At 58.3% G+C, this 22,743-nt stretch overlaps 2 protein-coding genes across 7 annotated transcripts in view; one reads left to right on the top strand and one right to left on the bottom strand.

Annotated features, from left to right (window-relative positions):
* Nucleotides 1–69: 69 nt before the first annotated feature.
* TMEM120A (transmembrane protein 120A) lies at nt 70–6,361 on the top strand. Of its 2 annotated transcripts, XM_006180936.3 has the most exons (12): nt 72–278; nt 1,927–2,045; nt 2,278–2,394; nt 4,401–4,460; nt 4,667–4,762; nt 4,839–4,928; nt 5,164–5,229; nt 5,328–5,389; nt 5,493–5,585; nt 5,707–5,771; nt 5,871–5,939; nt 6,013–6,361. In XM_006180936.3, exons 1-12 carry the CDS (start codon nt 198–200, stop codon nt 6,124–6,126), a joined length of 1,032 nt encoding a protein of 343 aa, XP_006180998.1. In that variant the 5' UTR covers nt 72–197; the 3' UTR covers nt 6,127–6,361. The 2 variants fall into 2 exon arrangements, with proteins under 2 accessions (XP_032315478.1, XP_006180998.1); XM_032459587.1 differs by lacking the exon at nt 4,401–4,460 and having other exon boundaries at nt 70–278; nt 6,013–6,275.
* A 163-nt stretch (nt 6,362–6,524) lies between these two features.
* The window catches only part of LOC102510441 (NADPH--cytochrome P450 reductase), a 52,812-nt gene continuing 36,593 nt past the window's right edge, over nt 6,525–22,743 (bottom strand). For 3 of the 5 annotated variants that reach the window (XM_032459585.1, XM_032459586.1, XM_032459582.1), the window contains exons 3-16: nt 17,851–17,899; nt 15,142–15,270; nt 13,454–13,603; nt 12,865–12,989; nt 12,342–12,431; nt 11,846–11,944; nt 10,678–10,794; nt 10,459–10,577; nt 8,401–8,582; nt 8,105–8,254; nt 7,494–7,764; nt 7,274–7,419; nt 7,110–7,195; nt 6,525–7,007 (exon numbers count right to left, since the gene is read on the bottom strand). In XM_032459585.1, coding sequence (XP_032315476.1) covers nt 6,863–7,007; nt 7,110–7,195; nt 7,274–7,419; nt 7,494–7,764; nt 8,105–8,254; nt 8,401–8,582; nt 10,459–10,577; nt 10,678–10,794; nt 11,846–11,944; nt 12,342–12,431; nt 12,865–12,989; nt 13,454–13,603; nt 15,142–15,270; nt 17,851–17,899 — 1,858 coding nt within the window. In that variant the 3' untranslated portion in view covers nt 6,525–6,862. Of the gene's footprint in view, nt 7,008–7,109; nt 7,196–7,273; nt 7,420–7,493; nt 7,765–8,104; nt 8,255–8,400; nt 8,583–10,458; nt 10,578–10,677; nt 10,795–11,845; nt 11,945–12,341; nt 12,432–12,864; nt 12,990–13,453; nt 13,604–15,141; nt 15,271–17,850; nt 17,900–18,616; nt 18,664–20,101; nt 20,333–22,743 lie in introns of those variants that run through there. The other 2 variants (XM_032459584.1, XM_032459583.1) reach the window with 2 other exon arrangements.

The following is a 22,743-nucleotide window of genomic DNA, read 5'->3' as shown; positions in this document are numbered from 1 at the left end:
GCCCCTGGTCCGGACTGGCTCGGGCAGGGGGCGGGGCCAGAGCACTCACTGCTCCAGGCCTTTTCCCATTGGTAGTCGTGGCGGCGCGAGCCCGGAAGCGGACAGGGGCGGAGGCGGCGGAGGCGGAGGCGCCTCGGGCCCGCCGGGGTTGCGGCGCTGTCCTCGGCTCTGGTCGTCCGGCCCGCGGCCCGGCAGCAATGCATCCCCCTCCTCCAGGCCCGCTGGGCGACTGCCAACGGGACTGGGAGGAGCTGCAGCAGGACTTCCACGGCATCCAGGTGAGCCCTGATGCGGACTCCTATTGGTCCCGAGCCATGTCTATCTGGCTTGGGGTCAGGGGTCGGATGGCCCCGGGTCAAGCAGCGGGGACCTCGGGGTCAGCGGTCGAGGACTTTGGCGTCGCTCCTGAGGGCAGCGAGGCCCAGGGTCCTGGTGTTCCCGGCTGGACCCTCCTCTTGGCCTCAAATGAATGTCCGGCGGCTGTACGTTTCACTAGCGCGGCCGCCGCGACCCCAGAGTGACCACACTGACCCGGGTGAACCTCGGGAGCCTCGTTAAGAGGCGCGACTCCAACCCGGTCTCCTCCCAGGAGAGTCCGAGCAAACCCGGGCCAGTATTGAGTCAGTCACTGACCAGATACGCCGAGGGCGCCAGCCGGGCCAGTGCGGTTAGCAGCGTCTTCCTCACCACCGGGCTGAGCTGTCTGGGCTGAGTGCGGCTGGGGAGCCCGGCCTAGGCCAGGGGAAGTGGTGTTTAGGTGAAGTCCCTGGACTGGTTGGGTAAGGCTCATCCAGGGTGAAGGACAACACCTACCCAGACAGGACCACGTGGCTGCTGCAGAGAATGAGGGGAGAAGTGGGTGGGCAAGACCCTGCCAAGAGACCTCATGGGCCTGGCTGGGACTGGAGTCTCTCTAAGACCAGTGGAAAGCCAGGGGAGGAACTGTCTAGATCTGACTTGAGTGGGCCACCGTGCTGTTCTATGGAGATGCTGAAAGTAGAGGGTGGTGGCTGGGGGTAGGCTGAGGTGGCATACGCTGGGTTCTGAGGGGTGTGGTGGCCCCTCCTAGGCATGAGAAACAAGGCTCAGACAGGGTAGAGCCCATGCCAGCTGGACACTTGATCAGCCCTTTGCCTCCCTTGGACTGGTTCCAGTCCTTTCCTGTCCACATTGAAGCCTGGTTGCCCCCTGGCTTGGCCAAGCTGCCACCATTAGTGCCTCTCCCTAGAGTCCTGAGCAGAGGAGACCTAGTCTCCTAACCTGGGTGCCACTGTTCCGGCCTCAGTCCCTGCCTGACCTTCCTCCCACTGCCCCTTGCCCAGTCTTCAGGCTGTTCCTTCTCAATACTTACCCACCGGGGCAAAGTGCTCTGGAAAGCCTTGGGCCAAAGGTGCAAGGGGAATGGTAGAGGAATGGTCTTGTAGCAGGAGGTCCAAGGGCTGATGACCTTTTACCTGGGGGTAAGTTGCTGGGAGTGCCAGAGCAGCAGGCATCTTGGAAAACCCAGCTCCCCCTGCATTTGCAGGCTGGATAGGCAGGAGGATCTGAGAGGACCAGGGATGGCTTTAAGCTGCCTGCTTGGTCCAGAAGGTGGACCTGTGGGCCTAGAATCCAGACTCAGGATAGAACAGAGAGGGGTGGGAACAACTAAGTACTGAGACTAAAAATCTTCAGCGAACTAGTCTGTTTCTGGGACAGGGGTGCTGTGGGGGCTTCTGGACTTGCAGGAAGAACCCTGTCTCCTTGCGGGCCTTGGAGAGAGAGTAACCTCAGGGAGTTCCCTGGGCTGGCACAGCTGGCTGCTTCCTTTCCTGCTGAGACCCTCCCAAGGAACTCTGGGGGAGTCTGTGCCCTGCCCCCTGCCCAGCAGGCTCTGGCTCAGGGACCCCCTAACCAGCCTGAGCCTTTCCCCTACATGGTCCCCAGGAGACCCACCGGCTGTACCGCCTGAAGCTGGAGGAGCTGACCAAGCTGCAGAACAACTGTACCAGCTCCATCACTCGGCAGAAGAAGCAGCTCCAGGAGCTGGCCCTTGTCCTGAAGAAGTTAGGACCTAAACCCCCATACTCCCCCATCCCCCCATCCCTCCTCATCCCCCCATACTCCCTGGCCTCGGACTGTGGGTGGGTGTCTGACCTGGTGAGGTAGGGAGTAGCTGACTCTCGGGTGTCCCTGGGCATGGCTTCTCCCCTCTCTGGGCTGCATTTGCTCTCCTGCCCCACAGGTGTCAGGTGTGACACATGGCTCTGATTCTGGCTTCTGTGGTCCCGACTGCAGATGCAAACCCTCCCTCCCGTCAGAGGCCAAGGAGGCCGCGCAGGAGCTGGAGAACCAAATCAAGGAGCGACAAGGCCTCTTCTTTGATATGGAGGCCTACTTGCCCAAGAAGAATGGGTGAGACTCCTTCCCCAAGCTCAGTTCACAGCCACTCCTAGGAGAGAGGCCTGAAGCATGGTCTTCCTCTGCTTGGTCATTCAGTCAGAAAATGTTGCCTGGACCCTCTTTGGGCTGAGCAGTCAGGCACAGTCTTATCTTAGAGACAGCCTGAGTGACAGTGACAGCTCACTGCAATGGGTGTTTTTTGGGGCATGTACAGGGAATGGGGGGAGCACAGAGAGGGGCACCTAACCTGCTTGGGAGGTCACAAAAAGCCTGCTGGAGTAGGTGATGCCTCAGCTGAGTCATGAAGGATAAAGAGGAGTAAGCCAGGCAGACGTGGGAAGCTGGAAAGAGCAGGTGTCCCGGCCAGAGCTTGGGGTGGGAGGTGAGAGGTTTCAATGATACCAGAGGGGGAGCCAACCTGCAGAGCTTCCTGGCTCAGTGGGCAGGGGAGAGTGACAGGTCAAATACGCACTGAGGTCAGCTGCAGTAACCGAGGGGGACGGCAGGAGAGAGGGCAGAATCCTAGGCTTAGGGAAGAAAATCCAGCAGAGATGGCAGGCAGCAAGACAACTGGGAGAGAGCATGTCCCAAGAAGGAAGCAGTGGCCAGTAGCCCCAGATCAGACTGGCCCGGGGCGGGGGGTGGGCGGGCAGGCAGTCAAATGCAATATGGATGGGGAAATGTCTCCTGGAAGTCAGGGTGACCTTGGAGAGAACCACTTGACAGGAGGGTTGGGGTGGAAGTTGATACTGGGGATAACCAAAATGCTGAGGAGACAGCCAAGTCTAGGCCATGCCTCAAAGGCTTGGCTGTGAATGGAAGGAGAAACTAGTAACTAGAACTCGGCATGAGGGTTGAGGGCTGGCTTTTGCTCGGATGTATGTGTTACTTTGTACATAGGGAAGACGTGAGCATATCAAGCTGCTGAGGAGTGGGGCCAGCCGAGGGAGAGAGACCCAGAAGAGGTGCACTAAGCTGTGGAGGGAAGTCCCTGGAGATGGGAAGGAAGTCCCTGTCATTTGGGATGGGAGGGTGAGGAGGCAGGCAGGGGAGATGTCACCTGCCCAGAGAGGGACGGGATGGAGGATTTGGGAGTCGGTTGGACGAGACCACCTCTGGGAGTGGGAGAGGGAGCTCATGGCGATGCTGAGAGGCAGCCTGGCAGCCTGGTCTGAGTCCCCGCTGTGCCCCGTCATCTCTCTGCAGCCTCAGGCAGGCCCCGGAACCACTCTGAGCCTGTCCATGTGACTTGAATGTGAACTGGAGCCCATATGGGTGCAGCTGCTTAGTACATGACTATGACCTTCCGTCATCTCTTGGAGTTTCTCTGGCCGAGAAAGATGCGCTTAGCTGGTGGGGGTGATGGCCACGCAAGGAGCTGGTTGGTGGTTACGGGGTTGGCCAGAAAGTGGTTGACGTGCCATTAAGTAGGGCTTGGAGACTCAGCTGGCTCAGGGAGGGAGGGAGACCAGAGTCAGGAGGGCCTTCGAGCCTTAGTGAGAGAGAAGGTTCTTCTGGATGGGAGGCTGGGCACTCAGGGATCAGAATACGACCAGGGTTTCCGAGGAGGCCCTTCTGGGCTGGGAGGAGGTTGTGCTGTGGTCGTTGGGTGTGGGTTGCTGCAGTGGACTTGGGGGCCGCGGGTCATTGGAGGTGGCAGGAACCGGAGGGCGGGTGCTGGACGGTGATCACGCATGTAGGTGTTGAGTCACTGCCCAGGCCTACGGGGCGATCTGAGGTGTGGGCCCTGCTGCCACGTGGTGGGAGAGCCGGGCTGCCCTTGAGCCCCTGAGGTGGCGAGCTCGGTTGTGGACAAGGCAGGGCTGGTCTGTTGATTTACTCAGGAGCAGGCAGGGAGGAAGTCCGGGCATCACTGTTTCCATGGAGTCAGTCTGCAGCCTCCGCGGGGTCAGACCTCTAAGCCGAGGCCTTGGGGAGGCCGGGTTGGGGTGGGGCTCTATGCCCTCTGGCTGCCCTCTCATTCAGAGCGTCTCCTCACCTGGTGCCCCCTCCCCTAGGTTGTACCTGAGCCTGGTTCTGGGCAACGTCAACGTGACACTCTTGAGCAAGCAGGCTAAGTAATTTGTCATCAGGGGCTGGGCCTCATCCCTACTCTCTGGCCCCCCAGGTCCCTTCCCTGTGCCCCAGCTTCCCCGGCTCAGCTTGGGGTTCAGGGCTGCTCCCCCATGCGGGCCCCATGCCACCCACAGTGATGTGTCTGGGGGCGTGGGTGGCCCCCTCCAGCATCCCAGCCTGCCCCACAGTGTTTGCCCCCCACCCCCAGGTTTGCCTACAAAGACGAGTATGAGAAGTTCAAGCTCTACCTCACCATCATCCTCATCCTCATCTCCTTCACCTGCCGCTTCCTCCTCAATTCCAGGTGGGTGTCTGCTGCACAGCGCTGCACACTGTGCCCTTGCCAGGCTCAGACACCAGCCCTCTGTACCCCTCCCCAGGGTGACAGACGCTGCCTTCAACTTCCTGCTGGTCTGGTATTACTGCACCCTGACCATCCGAGAGAGCATCCTCATCAACAACGGCTCCCGGTGGGCGAGGGCCGGGCCCGGGCTCCTGGGGCGGTGGGGGGACCCAGGCCCAGGCTCCTAGGGTGGTGGGGGGACCCACACCACAGCTGCCCTAGAGTGGGGCGTTTGCCATGGCCCCTGAGAAGTGGGAATTGGCTGGGGTACTGGTTTCTTCCCACTTCATCCTCACTTCCTGTCCCTGAGCACTGATTCTGGGGGCTGAGGGGACAGGAGTGATGGCGGCTTCCTGATGCAGGATCAAAGGCTGGTGGGTTTTCCATCATTACGTGTCCACGTTCCTGTCGGGAGTCATGCTGACATGGTGAGTAGGCTGGCTTGGTCCCAGGGCCTTCAGGGGAGCCGGAGCAGGGAGAGATGGTGTCCCCGAGCCCTCACACCTCTCTCTGCTCTCTGCCTTAGGCCAGACGGCCTCATGTACCAGAAGTTCCGGAACCAGTTCCTGTCCTTCTCCATGTACCAGAGTGAGTGTCTCAGAGGTCCCCGCGCAGTTCCGGACTGGCTCCTGGGGAGGGTGGGGAAGGGACCGGGGGCTCCAGCCCAGTCCTGATGATCCCTCGCCCCCAGGCTTTGTGCAGTTCCTCCAGTATTACTACCAGAGCGGCTGTCTGTACCGCCTGCGGGCCTTGGGCGAGCGGCACACCATGGACCTCACTGTGGGTGAGTTGGGCGTGGCCACGCTTCTCTGGACTCTTGATGGGGGAGCTGGAAGGGGACGTCCTTTCCTCTTGACCTGGGTCTGAGTGACAGGTCCGTCTCTGTCCCTGCTGTGCCCCTGCAGAGGGCTTCCAGTCCTGGATGTGGCGGGGCCTCACCTTCCTGCTGCCCTTCCTCTTCTTCGGACACGTAAGTTGTACCTGTGTCCCTGTCCCCCTGGCTGTCCGTCCCCAGCCCTGGCTACAGCTGGGACTGTGTTCTACTGTGTAAAAAGCTCCTCCCTCACAGTTCTGGCAGCTTTTTAACGCGCTGACGCTGTTCAACCTGGCCCGGGACCCCGAGTGCAAGGAGTGGCAGGTGAGCCAGGGCGCCTGGAGAGGACGCGGGAGGGCTGGCCCAGCTTCCATCCTAACTCTGCTTCCTCCCCCAGGTGCTCATGTGCGGCTTCCCCTTCCTCCTCCTGTTCCTCGGGAATTTCTTTACCACCCTGCGGGTTGTACACCAGAAGCTCCACAACCAGCAGCACGGGAGCAAGAAAGAATGAGGCGGGGCCTCGCCCTGCCTGCCAGCACAGCTCCCTACCACACCCCTGGCCCGGAAGGGGCTTTGGTGCCCCATGTGTTGAGCGGGTCAGGGCTCCCCTCGTCTGAGAGGGTCTCATCTGCTCTCCCCTGGGTTTTGTGGGCTCTGTGGGCCCCGAAGGTGATGCAGACCTGGGCCTATGTCCCTGCCCTGCGGGGAGCTGGGGGCCAGTGGCCTCAATAAAGGACGAGAGGCTCGGAGTGGCTCAGTGTGTGTTCTCCTGCAGGTACGGCAGGGGCACAGGCTCTGTGCTGCCACAGTACTGGGTCTTGGGGCTCCTGAGCTGCTGGTCTCTCTGGGGTCTGAGTTAAGGACACCCACGTGGAGGCCCCTAGATCTGTGTAAACAATGCCAGGCAAATACAGAAAACAGAACTTTATTCCAAGGGCCAGAAGTTATTTAAAATTATTTACACTCATTGAAAATCATGTGGAGGGGCGAGGCCCCACTCAGCTGAGAGGAGGAGCCCCTTCTTTTTGGCCCCCAGAGGTCTGAGGTGTTCCCAAAGAACCAGCCCAGGCACCCTTGGCCACGCAGCCTGGGGCTGGCAGGTCCGGAGGGCACGTCTCGGGCCTGGAGCAGTCTCTGTCACTGGGCCTGCCTCCCTGGGCAGAGACTGGCAGAAGGGAGTAAGGAAAGTGATTACACGGGGAAGCAAGTCTGTAGGGTGTGAGGGGCAGGGCGGAGCCAGGCAACCCCTAACTCCAAACGTCCAGGGAGTAGCGGCCCTTGGTCATCAGCTTCTTGACATAGTCCACGGCCTGGGCGTGCTCCATGGCCCCCTGCTCGGCCACAATGTCATAGAAGGTGTTTTGCACGTCCCTCGCCATGTTCCGAGCATCCCTGGGGGCAGGAAGGAGGTGGCACTAGCGGCCAAACAAGGCCCCCCCCTCCACACACACACACACGCAGGCAGGCCGAACCCCAGCCTCTGCCCTCACTCACCCGCAGACGTAGATGTGGGCACCCCCGTCATGGATCAGCTTCCACAGATGCTCCTTGTCCCGCTTCAGTAAGTGCTGCACATAGACCTGGGGGACCAGGGGCGCCTGTGAGGAGGGCCAATCACACCACCCCCTGCACCCCAGGCGGCCTGCCCGCGGCCTCACCTTCTGGGGCTGCTCCCGGGAGAAGGCCACGTTGAGCTGGGTGAGGGCGCCATCCTTGTGGAACTTGGCCAGCTCCTCACGGTACAGGTAGTCTTCGTCAGAGCGGCGGCAGCCGTAGTACAGCAGCGTCTCCCCCATCTCCTTGCCTGGGGCAGCGCGGCTCGAGTGAGCCTGGAGCCCCCCGCCCCCGCCCTGCCCCGGCCCCGGCCCCTCCACTCACCCTGCTGCTGCAGCCAGGCCCGCTCTTGGATGAAGCCCATGAAGGGGGCGATCCCAGTGCCGGGGCCCACCATGATGACAGGCGTGGTGGACTTGAAGGGCAGGCGGAACTGGGACTTGCGCACGAACATGGGCACCAGGGCCCGGCGGCCGTTCTCCCCGGCTGGCTCCTTGGCCCGCAACCAGCTGGTGGCCACGCCCTTGTTGATGCGGCCAGACTTGGTTTCATACTCCACGGCCACGGCACAGATGTGCACGGAGTTGGGGTGGACCTGGTGGGGACAGGAGTGAGTGCGGCTGTGTGCCCGAGGCTCCTGCCCTCCTTCCACCCACCCTGTCATGAGGTCCCTGCTCAGGGCCTCTTCAAACCCTTCAAAGCACCCAAACCTCCTCAAAGACCCCTTTCGGGCAGCTTTCCTGACCGGCTCTTGGCACTGGGGCCGGAGAGCAGTTTACAGTCTTAAACTCCAGCCAACAGGATACATAGCCCAGGAGTCTTGAGCGCACTGCCCCAGACACTTGGGCAGAGCAGGGGCAGTGGCCCAGGGTCCCTGGACACCTCTGAGGAGCCAACACTCTGTCTTCTATAAGCAGGTGGGCCGAAGCCCCCACCTTGGAGGACGAGGCGATGGAGTAGTAGCGGGCCTGGAGACGAGGCAGCAGCTCACACAGGTGGTCGATGGGGGGCCGCAGGGACGGGGAGTCCTGCAGGATGGCCAGGATGTGCCTCCGGGCCTCCACCACCCAGCTCAGGTACAGCTCCTGGAGAAGACAGAGATGGAGGTGGGGCACGGGCGATGGGGCCCCGGGCCCAGGGGACAGGGCTGAGGCGGGGCCCAGGCAGCAGGGGGATGGGTGGGAACTGCAGTGTAGGGCTGAGGCGGTGGCACTCTGGGTGCCAGGTCTACCTTGCCCTCGCCCGAGGAGGAGGCCATCTTGCGCAGCTGCTCCTGCTCCGAGGGCTCCGAGGCGTACTGGGCCAGCTCGTAGAGCACATTGGTGCGTGGCGGGTTGGTGATATCCAGGTAGTAGGTAAGGGCCGTGCGGTAGGAGGTGGGGCAGGGGAACGGGTGCTTCTTGTTAGATTCCTCTGCAAGGAGAGGGCAGGCAGGCTTGGGGTCAGAGGCCACAGCTGAGATGGGCCGGGTATCATGGGATGGGGGTGGGTGAAACCTCAGGAAGCAGGCAGCGTAGCTGGCATTGGAAGCAAGGCCAGGCTTTTCTGGTCTTTTCTTGGGCTTGGGGCAAAGGCTAAGGCCTTCGGCCAGCCTCGAACTGTAGGCCTGACAGTCTTCCTCACGGGCGGGATGGTGTGGGGGGGGCCTGGCGGTCACTCTCTTTATCCAGGAGAATCTGAGCCCCTGCGGGGGCCCTTGCCCTGCCAAGAGCTGCTCTGAGAGGGTTTCAAGGGCAGAACTTCCCAAGTGGGTCCTGCCTGCCTGTGGGCTGGGCCTGGTCCACAGTAGGGGCTCCTATAAGGTGCCAATACTAAGCCTTCAGCTGTCACAGCAGGGCCACCTCCAGGTCAGTTTTTATGCTTGGACACAAGTGGAGGTCGGTGCATGGGACACCCAAAGGCCAAGGTTTTGGGGTAGCATCCTGTACACTCAGGTCCAGCTGCCGGCACAGGAATCCCCCCACCCCTTGCGGGAGCCTTCCGCTGCCACAGTCAACAGGTCGGCTTTCCTGACCCCTCCCCACAACCAGGCTCAAGCAGGACTGGGCCCAGGAGTAAGTCCACCTCGTAGAGGCATGACTACAGGGGCATTTATTCCTGTGCACAAATGAGCCCCGCAGAACCTCAAGGGGGTGCCGAACACACACAGAGGAGAGGGCCTGGCCCAGGACTTCAGGGGTTTGCATCTATTTTGGGGAGGAGTTTGAGCTTCTTACTGAAGTATGACCTACATACAGTGTACAAGTCACATGCAAACTGAACGTCCTCACATACCCAGCACCCACATCAAGGAACAGGTGTTCCTAGCACCCCAGCACCCTCTTCTGCGGGTCCAGGAACCAGGGCTCAGGCCTCGCACTACAGGGGCAGGTGTGGGTGCCTTTTCTAAAGCCCCACTTCTGCCTTGACTTCTGAGCCTCCACAGTCTTCTCTCAACGCAGCTCTTGGCAGTGAAGGGCTCCCCATGGGGGCTCAGATTCTCATGCGGGGAGCGTGAGCACCAACTACCCGCCCCCCCGCCCCCAGCAACATCCCACCTCTGATGGCACAAAAGGCACGCCCCCTAGAGTGAGAAAGACAGGCCCACGAGCGCACCGCTGCATGTCCACTGCTGGCACCGTGAATTCTGGTATCGATCAGCCCCCTTTTGTGTTGCTCCTCTTACGAGCTGACTCTAAAGCTGGTGAGAAGCAGCAGCCGGGCCAGGGGCACCAAGGACAAGAGTGAGTGGGGCAGGACCAGGCGGAGCTGGGCTGGAGCTGGACCCCAGGTTGGTGGACGGGGAGGGCGCCGAGGGGTTCAGAGCAAGAGGCTCAGGCGGCCCCGGGGAGGCCCGGGCAGCCCTGCCTCATGTCAGTGCCTCTTGCACTCTAGGCACCCTGAATGGACCCAAAGGACTATTAGGATCGCTGACTGATCCCCAAGTTCACAGGTGAAGAGATGGAGGCCCTGGAGCTGGAAGGCGGCCTTCAGTGGCCAGCTGTGGCCCTCTTCCCCACAGGACGTGGCGCTGGGCGGGCAGCCAGGGCTGGCTCTGTCTCCAGGCCCCCCCCCCACCTCTACGGAGTATCCCACTCAAGGGACAGTGCCAGACCCTACAGGTGCTTTTGCCCCCTGCCCTCCGAGTTTGTTCCAGAACCTATAACTCTGGGGTCTTGGATGTAAGGGCCTGTAGGGCACCAGGCTTTAAGCCCAAGCAGAAGCTCAACCTACGAGCCTTGCCAAGGGGCCCACTCCCACCAGCCGCCTCACACCCGGCAGGCAGGGAGGCCTTGGTCCCAGGACTCACCGTCGAGATTGTTGAGGGACATAACGACGTCTAGGTCGGCACCTAGGATCTCACCAAGCTGGTTGACCAAGGCAGAGTCGTTGGCCGGGTAAACGGCCACATGGTCCCCAGATTCATACCTAGGGGAGATGCGAGGCTTAGGAGGAGGGGGAAGATGGCTCTGAACCCAAACAAGAGGCCTGAGTGCTGGGTTTGGGGAGTGGGTGGTGGAGCTGGTACCTGATTTTGGAATCTGAGATGTCTAATTCCAGGTGCATGAGGTGTCGCTCAGTTCCCTGGTTCAGCTTCCGATTGGTGGTGACGACAGCCAAGAATGGGTTCTTGGCATCAAAGGGGCTGGGTAGAGAGGGCAGCTCAGTGACTGGCCAGGTCTTCAGTCTGAATCTCCCTGTCCCCAGGGACCCTTCTGGCCACATAGAACATGGGGAACCTCAAAGGCCACAAGGAAACCTCTCCAATTAGGTAAAGGGTTCTCCAGCCCAATCCCAGGAAATGCTCCCAGCACCCAGCAAGGTGGCAGAGCTACGTTATCAGTGTCCCTGTTTACAGACATGGAAACTGAGGCTGGTTCCTAAAAACCTGGGGGACCCTCCACACTCTGTACCCACTGTGGGGGCTGAGCACAAGGAGGACCAGGCCCTCGAAGGTGGCTCCCCAAGACGGAATGTGCCTGGGTCCCGAGTGACTGTGGGGCAAAGCTCCATCCCACCACACGCCCTGGCCTGTACACAAACAGGAGAGAAACTTCCACCCTGTGAAGTCACTGAAATGTCCAGCTTTCCTACAACAGTTACAGCAGAGCTGCCAACAGGGGGGCCGCTGGTCTCAAATGCCAGTGTTTCAAGGCATCTGCAGGCATCTGGGTGACGCTCAGGGGCACATCAGGGGCCCAAAAGATGAACACAATGTTTTTGGACAAAAAGTTCATATATTGAGGCAGATTTTAAGGAAGTGAGCCCTTTTGCCAAAGTTCAGCCTAGACCCAGAGCCGAACTCTCTATGTTCTGGTCCAGGGACTGGTGGGCATCCCCCACCCAGAGTATTTACAGGGAAAGCTGTCAGAGCAAATTAAGTACAAACTGAGCAAGTGCCAGTCTCCCCAAGGCTGCACCCTGGACTGAGAGACCACCAGGAGCGGACGGGTCCCCAGGGCCCTGGGCTTGGAGCAGCCTCCTGTCTCTTCCTGCTCTGGGCCTCATGCCCTCCTGTGAGGTGCAGATGGAAATCTGGGTGCGCCCACCCACGATCACTCCTGGATGAAGGTAGGGATAAGGAAGCCCCATGGGATGAGGTCTGAAAGGAAAGGCCCTGCGGGGACACAGGATGGCCAGCTGTCTGCCATCCTGGGCGTCTGAGACAGCCTGGCCCCCAGCCACATTCTACTCACGGTTTCTGGTTCTCATAGCTCTTCAGACGGCCCATCTCACCCACATACACCTTGGCTGCTTCTATGTCTGGGTGGACTACAAGCTCATACTGGCGAATGCTGTAAAGGGGAGACCCAGGATAAGGCCAGGGGCTGGGAAGGGGGCCAGGAGGCTCCGGGGGTGAGGTGAGGGGGTCCCAAGACAGGAGGGAGTGAGACTGTGAGGAGACAGGATGTGTCATGAGGGGAGGTGTGTGTGGCCAGACATGACCTATAAGGAAGGACATGCGTGAGCATGGGAGGTAGGGGAGGGGCCGGCACAGCGCAAAGAGGGCGGAGGAGCCTGGGGTTGCCAGGCCTGAGGCGCTGCTGTGAGAAGGTGAGGAAGACATGGGCCTGGGCCTCTCCCATACCCTGATGGAGCCTCCTCTGGCCCCAGCCCCACTGCACCCACCAGGCCAGCCTCCCCTGCGGGAGGCATCAACTACAGCCCCGCCCACCTGCGGCACACCCTCACCTGGACTCCTCTCCAGTAGCTTCCACCCCAAAGTGCTCGCACACGGCCGGCCAGAACTGCTCTCGCCATGTGATGAAATCCTCTTCCAAGCTGGGGAAGAGAGGGGATGAGCCAGGCCCCAGGAAGCCCAATCGTGGAAGTAAGACCCCAAGTGGGGCTGGCTCCCCAACAGCCTGGGCGTCCGATGGGGCTGCGAGGCAGCTCAGACTCTGGCCCCTGTGCCCCAAGCCTGAGGATTCATTTCACATCAGCCCACCCAGTGTTGTAACCCAGGGCATCAGGAAGCATCCAGAGGGTCTACAGGAACCACAGGCGGCTCCTATCTGAGCTGGGGAAGCCGTGGGTGGGGGATGTGTGACTAAGCAAAGGGGTCAGCCTCCCTTGTGCTGAGGCAGGCCTTGGAGTTGCGCTGACCCTGTGTCTCTGCCCTCCTCTCCTGCACCCCAGCCAGTCTGAATCTGGCTCCTGACACATGACAGCCGGAGTGGGGGTGCCGGGGCGGGGCTTGTTGGGGGGCACTCACTTCCCATCGTCGTCACCCAGCCCCAGCTCATAGATCCGCTGCGCTCCAAGCTGCTCCAGCCGCTTGTCCACATACTTGCCCATGGCATTGAAATGCTCGTAGGTCTTGTTCCCAAGGCCAAACACCTGTGTGGATGAGAGGTCAGTGGTCAGCGGTCCCTGCTAGACACCTCGCACCCGCTGGTGGCTCTGTTTCAGTGACCAGCAGCCCAGGCCCCTCCACAGCCACCTCGGCCTTGACCCTGGAGGTAGCAGGGCGCTCCCCCCACCACTCTCCTCGCCTGGCTGATCTTTGTCAGCCCGCCCCTCCTTTCTTGCCTTCAGCCTCCAGCAGCAAATGCCCCCAGAGCAGACTGAGGCGGGGACACAGGAGGAGAAGTCCTTAGTGCGAGGCCCGGGCAGAAGAGAGGGCTGTCCCGTGAGCAGCCTTCCCGGGTTCCCTGCCACGAGCTGCCTGCCAGGCCCTTAGATTGAAGGCCCCATCCCGGCACCGCGACCCACGCCGGCTGATCACAATGAAGTGGGGACTGGAGGACTCTCTCTCAGACGTGGGGTTCCAGAGGCCACCACAGGCCACACGGGCGACTCACCGCATACTTGACTCCAGAGAGGTCCACGTCTGTCTCCTGGAGCCAGTCGTAGAAGTCCTGGGCATTGTCAGTGGGGTCCCCCTCACCGTAGGTGGCCATGCAGAACACTGCCAGGGCATTCTCGATCTCCGGAAGGCTGCTGAGGTCGGCCTGGAGGGACAAGGTCAGGGCCCAGCCCAGCGATCATGACTGGGTCTGCTTTGGGTCTGTGCTCCCAATACGGGTGCAGACAGGCAAGTCCAGGGTTCGAGTGGATGGAGTGCGTTTCAAGAGCAAAGGCAACAGCAGGTCCAGAAGAGCACAGGTTAGGGTGCGGGGTACTGACAGGCAGAAGCAGGCTGGGTTCCGGGCCATGAGCTGGCCCTTGGAACACAGTTCCCTGGGCATCAGCCCTGGACCACGGCGGGAGAACCAGATGGTCCCACAAGGAACTTGGGGCACAGGAGGACCTAGGTTTGCACGAACTCCTAAGCAACTGTCTGCCAACTCGAGACCCAGGGCCAAAGATGGATGGGTAGTGGTGCCCATCCCCAAGGCCAAAGGCAGGGGAGTAGGTGGGGGTGGTTTGGTTTGAGAGATGGAGTGGCACACGGGGGAAGCAGCTGGCACTCAGGAGAGAGTGGTTCTAAGGGAAAGTTCATTTGTCATTTTGTTGGAGTAGCAACAGCCTGTGTGATGACTGACAATGACCTCAGAAGGGGACAAGCAGGAGGGCAATTTCATGGGGGCACCTTCCCAGAACCACCTGCTCTCCACCAGCCTCACCCCTCCTGCTTGCGTAAGGATCACTCCCCCTTCCTGTCCACTGCCTGCACTTGGGGCCGCTGGCCTGGCTGCCCCAGAAACAGGCAAACAGACTGCTGGAAGGTTCTTGCACTTTGGAGAGCCATAACCGGCAAAGGTTAGGACGAAGGAGCCAATGCCAGGAGAATAGTGAGCAAGGTGAGCCTACCTCCCACCCCCACGGCCCTCAGAGCCAGGCTGGGTCAGGTGGGTGGGGAACTGGGGACTGACACTGCACACAGTCTTGTGTGGCTCAAAGGAGCCACGTGTGGAGGACGGCTGACAGGAGGGGGGAGAGCTCCTGCAGCTCCAAATGGGGGCCTTTCCCCCAATTCTCAGGCTCTCCTGGCCCCTTTCCAGGCCCGGACACATGAGTTTACAGCCTCATTTCAAAGCCCAGCTGAAGGGTTCCCAGGGACGGCCTGTCCAACACCCTCGTCCCTCATCTGTGGACGAGGCAAGGAAGGCTCTCAGTGGGAGGCTCGCCCAGGGTCACGGGCAGTAAGGGCAGAGCAGGCTTAGAGCCCAGATTCCCCCGACTCCTCAATCCAGCTCCTGTGTCACTGCAGTTTGGGGGATGGGAACAGTTTCTCTCCTGACCTGCTGAGACCGTTTCATTTTTTGAGCCACACCTAATCCACCAGGTGCCCCAGTCCCTTCTGCTTGCACCTGCCCAGCACTTGTAACGCCCACAGTGCGAGCAGTGCTGGGAGCACACGTGCACACCTGCGCCAGGTGTTCTTAATGTCCTTAAAACCGGGGCCACCTGGCTGCTGGAACAAATGACAAGAGACACCCACTCCTGTCTGTCCCTTGGGAAAACTCAGCCCTTTAAGTGTCTCCATGATCCAGACATGACTTCCTTAATGCTCTGGAACAGCACTGTTGGGGAGGAAGGGGCTCACCAAGTCGTACTCCTCGGGGTCCGCAGCCATGCCCCGCATCCCGTAGCGGTGGGCGTCCTTGGACAAGCGGTTGGCAAACTCCTCGGCGGTCCCCGTCTGGGAGCCGTAGAACACGATGATGTTCCTGCCCTAGGGATGGCCAGACACACGGGGTCAAGAAGGGGCCAAGAGCCACAGGTGTCACTGGAGACTCCAGGGGACCACGGGGGCAGGTGGGTCCCTCAAGGGCTCCTTCTTTCCTTCCTGCTTCACGTCCTTTCTAAGTCACTCTGGGACTAGCATCTCACTGCCACAGCCACTGCAGCGGACGGGGTCAGAGGCCACCCAGCTGACTCCAGCCAGAGCCGTCAAGATAAATCCTACGCACACAAGCTGCTCAAAATCACGCTTTGGACAGATTTTTAAGTGACGTGTGAAAAAAGCAGAAATAATGTTCAGTGAAAAAAGAAGGTGACCAAAGACTATGTATAGCATAGTTCAGTTTTGTCTTATACCTCCACACATATGTATATGTGTGTATTTTGTTTGTGCATGTATTTGTATAAAGGAAAAGATGGGCAAGAAATATACCAAGAATCTCCAAATGGGGGATTATAGGTGAGTTTTTCTGGGTGTTAGACAACGAATACATATGCTTTATACAAACCCAGAGAACAGGGAGAGGTACCACATGGCTCGGAGGCTCTTCACCCTCCCCTCCTCCTACGGAGCCCTCTGCTGCGGCTCTGGAAAAGCCCGAGCTCTATTCCCTGGGCTCCTTGCAGCCAGGGATGCAGCAAATTAGGTCCAGGCAACTGAACGTGCTTTTGTAGATCTGAGAGGTGGAAGTGAGGCACAGGCTGCCTTCCAGTCTGTTTATGTAGACAGGAGGTTTCTCTGCAGCAGCCTTTCCAGTGTCCAAAATGCATAGGGGGGTCTCTGGTTTTGCACCGAGCCCTAACTGATAGGTACAAATGACACATAAAATGTAGGACTTACAATTGCTGTTAAGTGTTCTCATAGCTTTTACATTTTCTGGATTTTCTACAAATCATTTTAAAATCATTTAAAAAGTATTTTATAATAATCACTACAGAAACTACTTAATAAAGAAGAAAATGCTTATGAAATCAGGTTAAGGGAGCAAAACAGGATATAAAACAGTAGCTAACTATTTATGGTCCAGAAATCATAGGAAGAATAGTAAAATGGACTAGGGAAGTTTTACACGACAAAACCAAACACACACACGTACACAAAGTAAGCTGAATTATTCACAAATTAGTAACTGAGAAAAATAATTTTAACTCATATCACAGACAAGGGGTTAATCTCTTGAATAATTTTAAGGGGTCCCTAAGAAAGATCAATCCCAACAGAAAAAAACAGCAAAAGATTTGAACAACGAATTGATTTAAAAAAATGCCATCGTTACATGAAAATTTGCTTAAACTCATTCATAAGAAAAATGCAGATTAGAACTACACAGAGAGAGCATTTTTTCTAATCTAGAAAACTGGCAAAATCCCAGCCTTTGCAAAAAACTGTTGGCAAGGCTGTGGGGAACAGGTTTCCTCACACACTGCTAGTGACAGTGCCCTGGGGTGACCCCTACTGGGGTGCAATTTGGCAACTTCTATCACAAAGGCATACTCCTTTTGATCCAACAATTCCACTTCTGGGATTTTACTGTATTTGCAAATGTGCAAACTGATCTGGATAGTCACAGCAGCCTTGTTCATGAGAGCTAAAGATTAGAAATACTCTGAGTGCCTGTCAACAAGACAGTGTTAAAGTCAGTACTTGTGGCCACACATGGAATCATGCAACTATAACAAAGAATGGGGAGGAATAAATTGAGAGTTCAAGATTTGCAGATACTAATTAATATATACTGTATTGCACAGGGAACTATATTCAATATTTTGTAACTTATGGTGGAAAAAAATATGAAAATGAATATATGTATGTTCACATATGACTGAAGCATTATGCTGTACACCAGAAATTGACACAACATTGTAAACTGACTATACTTCAATTAAAAAAAAATATATATATACAAAGAATGGGGGAGGTGTCTTTGAACTGCTGTGAAAGGGTCTCCAAGACATAGTAAGTGAAAAAAAAAATTAAGGTCTGTAACAGTGTATATAATAAGCCACCTTTCGTGTTTAAAAAAGTGTAAAATAAAAATCTATGTTTGTTTTTTATTACATGTGTATAAAGAAGCTCTGGAAGGATCTATAAAATACTAAGAACAGTGATGAGGAACAGGGGAAGGAGAAGCTTTCCACTGAATAGTTTATGTTTCAAATTTTAACCACATGAATGAAGTACCTTGTCATGAAATTCAATACTTAAATAAACAAAACCAAACAGATAAAATTGTAGCTGTGCTGTGACCGCAGATATGTGAGGTTTACATCTGCTAGGGGACAGAGCCTGATCTGGGGTGGGGGAGGAGACGGGGCGGCGTCTGAGTTAGAGGGGAAGTCTGTTCTTACGTTTGTTCAAGAAGTAAATATTTAAAAAGCAGAGTAAACTGTCCCACCCACAGCAGAGCAGCATTGAGGCTTTGGTGGGAGGAGAACGCACCCACAAGGGAAGCGGGGCCAGGTTCCCACTGCCCCCTCCTGTCCATGGGGCTGGCCTCCTGCCAGATGCCCCCGCATGCCCACCAAGGCCAAGACTCCCTGGGAAGAGCACAGAGACAGAAAGAAACCTCACCGTCTTCTTCATCTTTTCCACGAAGCTGCTGTCTTTGACAGAGGAGGTCCTGCAAAACAAAAGTGTCTGATGGGCACGGGAGGCACGTGGGGCACCAGGGGTGTTCCTGCACCCATTCCCTGGGGACCACGCCAGCAGCCGCCTCTGGCCCAGTGCCGGGGCTGGAAGACGCAGGACCCAGGCTCTGAGGCCTCCTGTGTCCTCAGCGGTAACTCCAAATCCAACACCTCTCAGGGCCAGGGCCTACCCCCCGGATATGTGAGAGCACGAGAACAAAGAAGGGTCACGTTCACTCCCCCGTCCCCTACCGTCCACAGCCATGGTCCCCACAGCCTTGTCTCTCCTCCAGTCCCCACCTCACAGGAACCGAGAGTCTCCCAGGTAAGATTCGGACCATGCCACTGCCCTGTTCCACTCTCAACCCTTGGATAGCTTCCATGACCCACAGGACAGGGAACACAAGTCCCTTCAGAAACTGTTTCCAGCCTCCCAGCTACTCCCATCCACACACCATCCCTCCATGACGGTTCTCAGAATTCTGTCAACGCCATCACCTCTGCCCAGAGCATTCTCACCCCACAGACCCCCGCTCCCCTGCTAGGCTCCTGGGATTCCTAACACCCCCGCCCCCCGCCCCGTTCCCTCAGGCCACATTTACTCGTGCTCTCCAGAGAGCAGCGCCACCGCCCGGCAAGCCCGCTCCCTTTCCACCTCTCGTAGGCTGGCCAAGGTGGCCGGAGAAGGCTTTTGGAGCCTCCCTACCCACCTGAGAGGGTCTGACATCTGTGGAAAGCTCATCTTTCTCAAAGGACAGAGGTTTCCATAGACGCTACATCTGAGGAAGGTGGATTGAAGGCCTCGCGAAAGGACCAGCGGCACCCTCACCACGCAGCGAGTGGCCAGCTGCCTTCCCTGCATCTCCAGGTGATGTGCACCAGCCTGGGTGGGGTGGACGCCGCCAATGCCAAGGGCATGAGACTAAATGAGGCGGCCTGGACCTCCCAGGGGCCAATCACCAGTCCAGGGAAACACAGAGTCCAGGAGGAAGGGGAGGGGCCACACATCAGGGGCAGAGACTCGGATTCTGCCACCAAACAGGCTTGTGACCGGATAAGCTGGGCCTCTCAAGCCTTGGGTTCCTTCGCTGGAAACTGCATCTTGGCTCCTGCAGTCGCCCTGGTGCCATGCACAGTGCCTGCAGCCTGGATAACTCTTGGGGATAAAAGGGGTGTTCTCTGGATGAAGAAAGCTGTTTGGGTCGCTCTGTGACTTCAAAGCCACCTAGGGGCACAAGGTGGGCCGTGTGAAGACCAAACAATGGAGCAGATACTACATCTTGGGCCTTCCGAGGGAGCAGGGACTGTGGCCAAAGAAACCAGAGAAAGCCTCTTGGAAGAGCTGGGGTCTTTTTTCAGAGATGGAAAATGGCTCCCAGGAGGGAAAGCCACAGAGGCAGGGGTGCCGAGGGGCTCCCGGATGAGGCCCACGCAGCTCGTGGGGGCTGAGCTCTGGGGAGGAGGGCATGGGTGCCCCCCATGCAACTGCATGGGACAGACGCTCCAGCTGGCGGTGAGGGAGCAGAGAGGGGAGCCCTCCACACAGGTCTGGCTGGGGGAGTCAGAGGGCAGGCGAGATGTGCTAGGGCCCCCGCCGCCCAGGGAAGGATGCTCCCAAGAAGGACAAGCACTTCTGAAGGCCGGCACTGGTCTCATCACTAGCTCTAGCCGCTGGGGAAGGTGGGTCACTCCTGCAGACCCACGAGGGGGAAAGGGAAACCCAAGGAGACTGGGAAGCCCTTGTCCGTGCCTCTAGCCACTGCCCAGCTCAGGGCAGGCTCTGCACATTCCCACTGGCTACACTGGCCTGCTGGGCAGCGGCAGGACGGTCCTGCCCACCCGGGTGCCCTTGGCTGGCTTTACACGCCCCCGTCCCCCACAACTGATGCTGCACGCTGGGACTTGCACTCAGAACCTGAACTTCCACAGGCGGAAGAGTGGGTGGCTGGGGCCTTCCTGGTTTCCAGTCTAAACCCTTCCTGCAAACGCAGCCTGCAAGCCAGGACTGAAGGGGCCAGGGTGTCCGTGCCCCAGAGTGCCCCTTCCACCCAGGGACCCGAGTCTGCCAGTCAACTCTATACAGCGCCCTCTTCGTGCCTCCTGGCGGCCCTGCCCAGGAACAAGTTCCATCCATACCCCAGCAGGGGTGCCCGCGGGCATCCACACTGTCTGCCTGGACACTGTCTAGAACTGACCTTGTCAGGGTGGGCTCGTCCTGTGAAGATGAGTACTTGCACCCCATGCTTTCTGACTCCCAACTCTGGGACGTGCGGGAAAAGGCAGGTTGCTGCTCTCTCCTGGAAGCAGGCTGGGAGCCAGCGTCTCAGAGGTCGGGCCCTGTCCATCTTCTACCAGTGCTGGCGGGGCGGGCAGACTGGCCCGAGGACTCTGAACATCCTCCTGGACACCCCCGTCCTCTCCGAAGCCCTGCCGAGCCCCTGCCCGCCTGTCCCCGTGAGACTGGGAACGCTGCCGCATCTGGCGGCTCCGGCGGGGAGGAACCGGGACTCAAGGCTGAAACCTCCCGTGAGCCCCTGCGTCTCGGCACACACCCCTCCTCCTTCTATATGGACCGAGGGAGGGAGAAAACCTTCCCAACCCTGCTCGGGTCTCCTTGGTAACTGTTTATATCAGAGCCCTCTCTCCCCACATCCTCCCCCTTCCCATGAAGGAAAAAGAAAAAAAGAGGAAGTCGTGTGGGCTGAACAAAGCTCTTCTGGACACTGGAAGGCAGTGGTGCGGGTTCCTAGGGCAGGGCCCCTTCTCCATAAAGGAAGCACATCCATCTCGCTGCCCGGGCACCTCAGAATCACATTAAATTAGATCTGGTCCCCATCTTCCTCCCTACAAAAGAACTGTGGGTAACAGAGCCTAAGACACTGGGCCCAGGCACCTAGGAGCAGAGTGTGCTGTGAAACCGGCACATCTCAGCCTCCCACCACGCAGTGCAGGGAACGCCCTGCAAGGTGGACACCACGCTGGCAGCTGAGACGTTTCCAGGTAGGGAGCCCCCCTTCAAAGGCACCCAACTACGAACAGCCCATCAGAAGAGGCCGTAGCTGGCCCAGGCTCAGAGCCCAGAGACCATGTGGCTCCGGAATACAGTACAAAAGGTTCCAATTAGGGCTCTCCAGCCCCAGACTGGGAGCAGGAGTGTCTCTGGTTCTGGCTGCAGAAGTTAACTGCAGCCCGCCGGGTGGCAGAGCCAAGACGGAGGATGGACAAAAGCACTGAGTCACTTGGACAGAGATGAACCACGATATCCCAGAGTGACTCATTTTGTGTCTAGTCCCAGGCAACGCTCAGAAGGGTTTCTGAAAAGTGCAACTCAAATTTAATTTTCTGCGCAGCGGAACTGATTTCTTTTGGGACCTTCCCCTGCCTGTGGTGACGCACGGGGCAGCTGCTTTTGAATGGCTCCCTCCCAGAGCCTAGTGTATGGCGACAAGTTGTCCAGTCCCAGGAACAGCAGGCACCCATGACAGGAGAGGGGACAAGAGCTGAGGCCCGGTACTCAATGGTGGCAGAGCAGGGGCAGGCTGGCTGAACCAGGGCAGACGTCTCCACTATGGGCAGGGCTGTCCCCGAGCCGTGGGGCAAAGAGCTAATGGTTTGTAAAAACTGTCTCTGGTGAAAGCGAAGTGGTTTGCTGGAGCTTAAACCAAAACCAGCAGCTCTCTCCACGGACAGAAGGCAGGGAGGACACGGCTTCCTGAGACAGCTGGCCTGCCAGTCCTCCCCCGGGCTTCTGCACATACGGCCCTTTCCCAGCTTCCTACTCAGCTTGTCAGACTCAGCTCAGGGCCCCCCATCCTGACACGCCCCCCAGTGGAGAGGCGCCCTTCCTCTGCACTCTCACTGCCCTGGGCTGTTCCAACATCACCCACTGCACCATGCTCACATCCCCCAACTGCACATGAGCCCCCACAGATGCCGTGTGTCCCCGCACCCTGGCGCCTGACCCAGAGAGACGCAGCCACCAGCACCAAGAGCCCCGGTGACGCCAGCAAGGTCAGGAGGCCCAATGACATCAGACTTTCATGGCCTTCCCAGACAGGTCACATCCGAGGTTTTGAGCACTGGCTGGAATGGCAAAACTACCCCAATGTCATAGACAGGAGAGGTGCCTCAGTGGCCAGGTGGCAGCGGAAAACCCAGACTTGGGCTTGGGGGAGCAACGTGGATGCCCTGAGCCCACCTCCTCGCCCTTTCTACCCATGGGGGAGGCTTTGGGTGCTGTCCACCCTCCACGTCCACAGGGGCCTTTCCTCATGCTGTTCTTTTTGTAAAAACTCATCTGTATTTCTATTTTCATGCTTGGCAGAGGCAAGGACCCTCTCTCTATAAAGAGTGGCCCTGAACTGGGTGTGGAAAGAACAGCTCACTCTCTATCTGCTGGCGCTCGGGAGATAAAGGCAGACAGAGCCGGTGTCGGCAGCCTTGACGCCTGGCTTTCCTGGCCTTTCTGTTGAGAACTAGCCGACAGTCAAAGGTCACTAGGAAAATGAGCTCTTTTGTGGCTTTTCAGAAGCAACCCCCAGTGGGATGCAGTCAGCAGACTCCAGACTGTGGGAAACTCCAGGAAACAAGTGATCTGGGTTCTTCGATACAAATGCCGCGAGGGAGTCGCCAGGATGGAGGGAGACCTTACGATACATTAGGGGGAAGCAGCCCGACAGCAGAGGCCGCAGTGAAACAATTCCATCTGCACGACATTCTGGAAAAGGCAAAACCACAGGGACAGAAATAAAATCAGTGGTTGCCAGAGGTGGGGGCTAGGGGTGCCGGCTGTAAGGGGACCTGGGCGGCAGGGGAGCTTGCTGGGGTGTGGAGTGCT

The sequence above is a fragment of the Camelus ferus genome, chromosome 18 (genome assembly GCF_009834535.1).
Source record: "Camelus ferus isolate YT-003-E chromosome 18, BCGSAC_Cfer_1.0, whole genome shotgun sequence".
NCBI lineage: Eukaryota > Metazoa > Chordata > Mammalia > Artiodactyla > Camelidae > Camelus > Camelus ferus.
This window is presented reverse-complemented; position numbering and strand designations above follow the sequence as displayed.